General features: G+C 47.2%; 1 protein-coding gene across 1 annotated transcript in view; it reads right to left on the bottom strand.

Moving 5' to 3' along the window:
- Positions 1–408: 408 nt before the first annotated feature.
- Positions 409–9,669, bottom strand: part of IRAG1 (inositol 1,4,5-triphosphate receptor associated 1) — a gene marked incomplete at its 5' end in the record, with an annotated part of 110,936 nt that continues 101,675 nt past the window's right edge. The window contains 3 exon segments of the mRNA XM_080911809.1: positions 409–3,688; positions 6,140–6,277; positions 7,490–7,606. Coding sequence (XP_080767935.1) covers positions 3,445–3,688; positions 6,140–6,277; positions 7,490–7,606 — 499 coding nt within the window. The 3' untranslated portion in view covers positions 409–3,444.

The raw sequence follows: 9,669 nt of genomic DNA, 5'->3' as shown, positions 1-9,669 counted from the left end.
ATTCATCACTCCAATTCCTAACTACAGGTGCAATGTAACTGGCTGCCTCTAGCTCCTGCTGCCGGGATTCCCCACTGCACCAAGCTGTACCATTGAACTGGAAGCCAAAATAAACCCTTCCCATTAAGTCGGGTTTTGCCAGAGTATTTTAGCAACAGGAAAAAGTAACAGACATCTCTGGAGATACATTTTAGAAATGTTATGTATTCTAGATTAGATCCTGATTGTGTTTTTCTGGGAAGAATCCAAGTGTATAGCTCTCTGTGAATCTAATTCAGCATTGAAGAAAGATTAAGGTTCAGCTCCAAATAACAAAGAGGCTTTTGACTTCTGCCAGAGGTTTGGAAATGTGCATTTATTTTCAAACTCAGCTATGTGACACTCTAGAGTTCAACACTGTCACACCTACCTGTGTGAGGCTTAACAGCATTTGGGACAGACAGACAGCTACGTGTGAGTCCAGTGTGTCCCTTGCCACATCCTCTTCCAGGCTGCACAAAAAAAAACAGCCCATAAGACTTCATGGCTAGAACCTGATGGTCCTTCTAGGAAGTGACGTCAGTGGTGACACAAACACATCCTTGGCAGTAGAAGGCTGGCAACCAAACTCAGGCTCAAGCAGAGATGTCAGCTTTCAGGGGCATCTGGAGTGGGAACTTTCATTCCATTTCACAAGGCTGGTTTCCATATCACTGACCATGTGTGGTAGCAGCTGTGACCCCGCTAAGTTGTTCTTCGCTCTCCTGAAGAAGTAGACCAACAAGTGTGTTTTAAGCTGTGCCATTCCAAATATGGCTGTGCTTTTTGGAGAGGTCATTTTCCTCAACTGTCCTTACAGCTGGAGCAGCGTAGTTGCTGGTCTGTGCCTGAGGATGCCTGCAGGCTTTGGAGGCCAGTGGCGATGACAAAACTGTTCACTCTTTTGCTGTTGGGGTGGGCTGAGAGTGGACACACACACACACACACACACACACACACACACACACGAGAGAGAGAGAGAGAGAGAGAGAGAGAGAGAGAGAGAGAGAGAGAGAGAGAGAGAGTCCTGCCTAACAGCTGCTTTCTCTTCATTCCCTGTATGCCCTGACTTTGTCTTGGAGGTGCTTATGTAATTGAATCTCCATCAGCAGTATCTAATCCCATGCAAGCCTCCAGGTCAGCCCTACCCCTGTCTGCAAAATCTCTCTGCCTCACTCCAAACCTCATTACCTTTAATAGAACATCCTGGGGCTTCTCTCTCTCTCTCTCTCTGCCATTTTCTAGCCCACTGGAAAGTATTTTAAAGTGAGGTCTAATTGGGGGTGGCATGTCTCTGAAGGGAATGATTGCATGAAGCCAGTCAGGTTCTTGAACTTAAAGATGGTGTTGCTATATTAGATTCATCATATATTAAGAAATTTCATTCTTGCTCTCTCAGAGAAAGACAAAAATAAGATGAGACTTTGAATCTGCCATGATAGCTTTCTCATGGGAATAGGAATCATCATGGAGGTGGCAGCACTGGGCCACCTCAAAATGTCATGCATTCTAGGCTGCTCTCTACCTTGAACGTTTACTTGTTCTCTTAACCAACATTAAATGACTCTCTCCCAAGGGTTTGCCATGCTAGATACCTAGACAGGAAATGCTAAGACACAGTTCTTGAGGGAAAACACCCAGGGAGACAGATAGATAAACAAGTGAGACAGTAGATACAATTCAATGATTAAAATTTAACAAGTGCCAGAAGCATTAAGTGAGGTACCGCCCCCTATGCTGGGTGTGTGAGAGTGTGGGAGGAGCTCTCTCTGGGGCCTGTATGGAGGTGTAGTGCTTACACTTGGTCCTCGGGAGCACTGAGGAAGAGAAGAGCGATGGCAGAGAAGATGCTTCTGATTTAGGTGACAATGGGAGAAGTCATTTGGGAACCATAGCTGGTTTGGAGCAGCTGGAATCTGGAGGAGCGGGATCAGACTGGAAGGCACCCAGCTGGAGAAGGCACCCATAGGTGAAGAATCAGGAGTACAGTCCCTGGAGTCAGACCACTATAGTTTGGACGACTTACTCACTAGTAATATATGCTTGACAAGTTGAATCATTGTATGTGTGTATGTGTGCATATGCACGTTCCTACACTAGTGTGTGTGTGTGTGTGTGTGTGTGTGTGTGTGTGTGTGTGTGTGTATGTGTGTGTGTGTGTACTCTGGTATCATTGATGCTTCTGTTTCCTTATTTGACCATAGAGAGAGTGATATCTATTTCAGATTTTGTTTTTCTTGAGGACTAATAAGTTACTGCCTCTGCCACACCGATGGCTTGGGGCTCACAATACATTCTACATGAGTCATAACAACACAAACAACAAGACAGAAAAGCAACCACAGTAGAAGCCCCATCTCCAACTGAAGAGAGCCGAATGAACAAAACCACCGAGCAGCGTGGAGCGCCGCCATGCTGGAGGTGGGGACACACTGCCTTCAGTTTGATGCTGAACAGGTCCTTGGGAGGACACATTGGGTTTGGAAATAACATGAAAATTGCAGTCCCAAGGTGCAAGGTAGAGTGAGAGTCTGAAGAGGAAGGCACAACTGTTCTTACCCAAGAGGTGGGTTAGTTTTGTAGGGTCACTTTCAAATGGAGCAAGCAACCAGGGAACAGACTGTGCCAAACAGCAGCTCCAACCTAGCATCTGAAGTGAGACAAAGACATGATTTCTCAGGGAATCAAACATCTTCGGAGTGTGTGGAGGACTCACTGTGTTGGTGCCTGGTGACTACTACTTCATACCTAGTGCAAACCAATTGGTTGGCATGATGTGGGTGCCACTGAGCAGAGCACACTTCCAGAGAGTGGTGTCTTTGTGTACAAATGTGTGTATTGTCTGTACGTATACAGATTCATTACCTATTAGTTCACCTCTTCCTCTTTCCTTTCTAGCATTGGGCTACTTTTGGCCTGTGCATTTTTATGAGAAAGCTTTTTCACTCTCTGAAAAGAGATGGTGATTCTGAAGGGGAGAGAGAAAGAGAAAGAATGGTTGTGATAAATGAAATGGGCGGTGGAAAAATATCTATGCTGTGACTCCAAGTCTGATCCTTCTGGTCAGTACTGGCCGTTAAGTACAATTCTTACTGACCATGAAACACAGGGAACAAAGGGGAAAAACAGGCTTCTCATTTTCCTCTGTATGAGGGGGTTTCAGTTCTCCCAATTCATCTGAGCCTGGGACAGGATTCTTCCCATGGGCTAGAGTCCTTAATGAAGGTCACTTTTTTTGTCAACCAGACACTTTTCCCAGAGCAGTTTTGTTGATCCCTTCAAAGCATCAGGTTATTGTGAGTAGCTTCCATGAGTGACAGGAGAGAGGCTCCTTGTTCCCCTATGGGATGGGTGGCCACATGTGCAAACTGGGCCTGACACACTGTACTCAGGGGCAGGGTGCTGGGGTGAAAGCTCTCCGATGTCCTATTGCTCTGCTGGCAGCTCTTGCTGGAGTCCCGAGCTCCACCACGAGTCCCGCTGGGCTGCAGAGCAGGTGGATCTCCCAGGGGGCCCATCGGCCTGCTCTGTGCACGAGTTGTAGGAACTGTAGAGCCCAAGCACAACACTCAAGACCAGCATCACTGCGGCCATCATCCAGATCACTCGCCAGTGTTGACACAGTTTGGGATACATGACTTGTAGGAAGTGGACCAGTTCTTCAAGTTTGCTGTCAATAAAATGCAGATAGAGAGACTAGTATACTGGGCACATATCTAATGCATAGGATGTTTCCCCATATCCTCCCCTACCCCTTTGAGGAAGGATCTCTCCTTGAACCTGGCGTTCATGTTGGTTTAGGCTAGAAGCCAGCAAACTGCAGTGATCCTCTTGTCTCTGCCACTGTTAGAGCTGGAGGAACAAGGTGTGCACTGGATACCTGGCTTGCTATGTGAGTGCTGGGGTCCAAACTCTAGTCCTCATGATTGTGTAACAAGTGTTCTTAATAACTGAGATGGTTTTCCAGCCCACATGGAACTTTTAGTAACTTCTGCTTGCTCGTGATGTGCCAACATCTCACAGAGGTCTCACGCTCAAGTGAAGGCCCCTGTACAACTCTGGTTCTAAGGGATTCCGAAATGGACTGAGCATCATCTGGCATGACAGTTCTTGGGACCAGTCCGGCTTGGGTTATGGGTGAGAGGGGCTTTATGACAGAGGGTGTGCAGTTTATATGATAAATGTGAAGATGGGCTGAGTCTGAAAAAGTAAAGCTGTCATCTGCTGAAGGCTAAGGCCCTTTGGAGGGCCTTGCTTTGGTCTTGTAGCAGCCATCTGAGGAAGTTAGCCCCTCAAAACTTAAAAAACTCTAATCAGGCATGAAGGATGAGAGTCTGGATGAGGCCTCTACAGGTTCAGGTGCTGCAAATAGCCATTGTACTGTGTTGCTCACAAGCTGGGCAGAAAGGGACCCAGGCAAAGCCTTGCTTCCCTGGGTTTTCATGAGACAGAAGGAGGCTGCTACTTGCCAGCGGTTGAGTTAGCTAGATAAGGCCTGTGCTCTATCTATAAGCCACGTTGATAGCCATGTGCCTGTTCTGTTTATTTCTCTTTTGGTCTATGTGTGGAGGTGCTGGGAATTCTAGCCTGTCTTAGATGAATTCAAGGTGCCAATGGAAGGGTCGTGTCCAGGTTTGGGCTTGACAAAGGCAGCCTGGTGGTCTGCAAAATAAATGCAGATGATCCCTAAGAGGGAGGAGGATCTGGATGCAGTTGCTTGGAGTCAGGGTTGTGCTCCCATGGTTCAACTTGAGGCCCTTTCACCAGAGAAGGTAGTGTAACTGGCACAGGCATGCTCACAATGAGGAAGCATTTTCCCTGGCATTCTGAAAAAGCTCTTCCCTTGACAATGGGGTGACCCAGGCAGGCTGAGCCCCCCTCCTGCTGGTTGAATCTTCTACCCCTGGGCTCTGTTGATGGCTTTGAAATACATTTATCCTCTTTCCAGTCTTTACTTACTAGTTCATTCATTACATGTAAGTAAGTTCTGGGGCTTGCCAATAGGAGGTTCAGATCACAGACACTGTGTCTGAGGCCAATGGCAGATGATCTTACAGCTAAGAGTTTTGTCTGGAGAAGCTCTGGACTGAGCCAAGGGGGTCTAAGGAAGGTTTCAGTGAAGCATTTGAAGATTTCTATAACTATATTTGAGAAAAACAACACAAAGCAAAACCAAGGTCTTCATGTACTAATAGAGACAGTTGGGCAGACTATGTGAAATTAGGGCTTTTCTAAAAATCTAAGGTGTTGAGATGATCCTTTGAGCAGTGTATACCTCTTATTTGGGATAGTTTATTCTGTCCTTAGGCACAGTCCTGTGTGGGATAGTCCTGGCCTAGTAGGGTTGTGACTTTGTTACATGGAATACCCTGCAACTTGACAAGGTTGTTTGTGTTGTTCGTAGTCTGGGGATGCACCTCAGTAGAATAACATTTGTCTACCATGAGCAAGGTCCTGGGTTTAGTCACTGGTGCCAGTTTTGTCTTGTTTTGTTTTTATTATACTGTTTTGTATGGTACAGTGAGACCTACACCTATGGAGGAGCAAGAACACAGTCTTTCTCTGTGTTCCAGCTCTGTTTTCACTGGTTAGAAAGAGATATCTTGAAATGGAGAATATTTCATTTCCAACCTAAAGTGAAAACACCATGCAAATGACTGTTTGGTCACTATAGCAGGGTCCTGGTAGAGCCTGAGATTTGTCCCCTGCCTTGCTGTTCCCTCTGCTTCTTTCCACTGTTCTTGTTTTTGTCTAAACCCTCTCTGGGAATTCAGGCCAGCTCTTTTGATCTAGACTCTTCTATGGTGGAGGCTGTGGATTGGGCCGAGCACAGCTTGCCTGGGAGTCCCCTAAGAGTCCTCTTCTTTTCTCAGCTCCTAGAAACTATGAATGGCTCCCTACCTTGTCCATGGCTTCCTCTGACCCCTCAGCTCTTGCAAATATGCCACCGATAACTTGATTTTTTTCCCTCTACTTTCTGTAGTTTTGCCTTCTTGAGTTCTGCTAGTCAATAATTTGAGTTCCGTTGGCCAATAATTTGGGCCCCAGACTGGAGTTTCCATCCATTTTGTGCAGCTAAGTGACTGGCAACCCATTTGGGATCCAAGTTTAAGCTTCCAACCTGCTTCTCTGGTCCTTCTCGTCTTCCTGGGTTTCTTCTACCTCTTCTGGTTCCTCGGGACTCTCTGTCTTCTGTTCTTCTTCCTCCTCCTCCTTCAGGCCTTGAAGTTCTTCAGTCTTCTTTACCCCTTCCTGGTATCTGGAGGGCGAAAAGGAACAATTGAGTCTGGGAGGGCCAGACACAGGACATTCTTGCCTGAGCCCCGGGGGAGAGCTCAAGAACGCCCAGTCATTGCGCACTTCCTGTGGCTCCATACAACAGGAAAAAGCTGGGAAGTGCTGTTGAACCACACCACGACTTATGTCAGTAACATTTCCTCTCACTCCTCAGCCATCCTTCCTGTTTATGTGACAGTGTGACAAACTGACTGGGAAAAATATGTGGGACAGGGTCTCCTGCTGGTTGTAATCCTAAAATATGTTCCCCAGAGACAAGATTGCATTTTGCCTGTGGGACTTAGGACCTTCAACTTTAGGGGGGCCCTCATCTCAAGATACTGGGGTATTTCTCAGATGTGCCAAGGCTTGACATAGGGAGGTACCCAGAAAATATCAACAGGACCAATGGTTGGATTTTGCTCTCCTGTTTTGGGGAAGAACTTTCCTTAAAGGCCCCTAGTGATTCTTGGGATCACATAGTTCCATGAATCCAATATGCTTTCTTGTCAGACAGCATGGTATCTAACTCCATTTGTTTGATTGGAACAACTCCACCCATGACTGAGTGAGAACCACACAGATACCATGGGGTTCTGTGCCCATGGTAAGCTGAATGTCCCTCAGGAATCCATGGGGCACCACGCTAAGTTAAAGGTGAGTTTCTCTCAAGTCCTAGGCTTTTGGTCCTGCTCAGTGCTCTCTCCCAGTGTCTGATGACTGGCCCTGGTTGCTAATGCAGCTCATTTACAGAGAGGCAGAAGTGAAATCGATGGGACAAGGACAGGAAGGAGGAGCCCCAATTTATACAGAAGACCAGGGCAACTCTAGGAAACACAGTTGAAGGTGCCCCTGGGCACTGTTGGCAATGACATGACAGATCTGCACGTGTCAGGAAGCCTCAGACAGCACCAAGAAGAACCTTATCCAGGACCTTGATGTTTAGATGTTTCTAGGCAAAAGCATCGTGCCTGAGAGAGAGTCTAGTTAAGTCTAGCCATTATCTAAGCAGATAGATAATGTCCTCTGTCCTGCTTCCCTGGGTAGGTCTTCTCCACTGAAGTAGAGGCTTTGGGCCTGATGATTGCTTCTGGAAAACTCCTCAGAAGCAAGCGAGGGCTCTCGGAAAGTGTGGAAAACTCTCTTCTGAGACCTGCCAGGTTCCCTCAGGGCGGGCCGGAGAGGTCTGACTCACCCTTTGTTGTAGGCGTCTTCCTCTGCCCTGGCCTTGGCCTCCTTGGTCTCCTCGGGGCAGCTTGGGAGTGGCACAGGGGCACACACTTCACAGTTTGCCTCTGCGTTGGTCTTTCCACTGTGAGGGGGGGAGGTGCAGGGCGTCATTGCAGGGAGAGACTGCACATCGGCAGACAAAACCATAGCTTTGGCCTGGTTCCTGAGTCAGAGAAGAAGCTGGGGCTTCCTTCACTGGCTTTGGGGTTTTAAAACATCTACCTTGAGATGAGATTGCATAAAGACACAGTCCATGAATCGTCTCCAGACCACTGAGGAGGCAGACACTAGCTCAGCTTCCTTAGCCTTGCATCCCTAAATCCAACTCTATTCTTATTTGAGGAGGTGCTGTGAGCAGACAGGCAAGTGGCACAGGTGCAGAGCACTGCCACCAGGAGACAGACACAAGCATCACAGGTCCTTCCTTTCTTGTAGTCTGTCCTGTGTCTCCTGACTTCCACTTATTCTTCCAACTGAGCATTGAATATGAAAGCACTGTAGGTACAGGGCAATATGGATTGTAAGGAGGGAGAAACCTCTTTCTTTTTTCTAATGTAGAGTTTTGCAAAGGGTAATCATATCAATTATGAATTATAACTAATGACAGTGACAGAAAATGACAAGATGAGAATGGTCACAAAAGACCTCTCTGAGGTGCCCCAACCTCAGAGATGAAAGATCTGTGCAAAGACTATCTGAGACAAGAGATGGAGGATAAATAGACTTTGATATGCAAGGAATGCTGGGAGATCTGAGTTGCTGAGAACAGCCAATATAGCAGGAGCTAAGTTTGGAGCAGAATCAATTGTCGTGCATATGAGATGTCCAGGAACAGATGCTGGGTAAACAGCTGGAGATGGAGATGCCCAAGTGAGTCAGAGTTCTTGGCTAGAGAGAGCCTCTTGATGTTGTAGGACCATAAACATCTGTAGAAGAGATGGTGGCTTAAGGGGAGAGCATGAGGAGAGAGGAGCAGGATAAAATGGCAGAAGTAGCTGCTACAGAGGGAGGTGCACACAGGAAGAGAGAGGGGGTCTCGGGGTCAAGGAGAGAGGGCTCACTGTTTCACTGTATTTTCTGAAACTCTGTGTCTCTAGGGGGCATGATATGCAGGGCTCACTCGGAGCCTTGAGGTAATGAAGAACAGGGAACTAAGAAGTGCACGGCAGACCACAGTTTGAGTAGGGAGGGGAGCGGGGAGTCAATGGTAGAGCTGCTCCTCAGAATAAGTGACTCTAGGGTGCAAACAAATTCAAACACAGAGAGAAAGGGCCCAGCAGTGGGAATAAGAGAAGGCAGCCAAAGGGACACTGCCTTTAACTAAAGCAATCGAGACCTTAGAAAAGGGCAACCCCTCCTTAACTGGGGCAAACGGTAGAAGCGAAGGACAGTGGGGACCTGACAAAACACAGCTGACTCCTCCCTGGTGACAAAGCAGAAGTGTTGTCTGTGAGAGCAATGCCAGGTCTTCCTCAGAGAGTGAGAGAACAGAGATCTGAGAGGGCCGAGAAACAGCAGGACATACAAACATGGGGAATGGCAGGAAAATCAGCACACTAGCCAGTCACTCAGGATGGTTGGGTATGCTTGGAACCTGTCTAATGAAGGAATGGGACCTGAAGGTCAAAGGAAGCAGCCTAAGAGGCAAACCTTCCCTACAGATGCGCTTGGCAGCCATCTTGGTGCCCCTAATCCCACGAGGGGTGACAGTGTGATGGAAGAGTTCAGAAACAAGGCAAACACTGAACCTTCTAGCAGGGAGCTAAAGGGTCACCACTGCCTTTCCTTAGGCAGGGTCTAAGCCTCCAGCAAGCTTTCTACGTTTGTCCTCAGCTCCTATCTCTCAGCTTTCCTTCAGACCTTGAAAACATATGTTTCATTAGGCTGGAAACCAAAAACCCATCGTGAACAAGGAAGATAATGCTCTGAAAATACCAGCTATTCATAACATTTCTCCTCCTGCAAATTGTACTCTCTGCTCCCTTTTCTGAGCCCTGTGCCTAATGTGCAGTTTCTTATCTGTCCTCTGACTGGAGCAAGTGAAGAAAAACACAATTAGAGTCAAGGGCAGGGACCGGTGCTATCTCTGAAGTGTATTTATAAGTTAGAAGTGAAATGCAGCCTTCACACGTTTAGCTTCTTTTC

The sequence above is a fragment of the Micromys minutus genome (genome assembly GCF_963924665.1).
Source record: "Micromys minutus genome assembly, chromosome: 2".
Lineage (NCBI taxonomy): Eukaryota > Metazoa > Chordata > Mammalia > Rodentia > Muridae > Micromys > Micromys minutus.
Note: the sequence above shows the minus strand (reverse complement) of the source record. Positions and strands in the feature narration are given on the sequence as shown.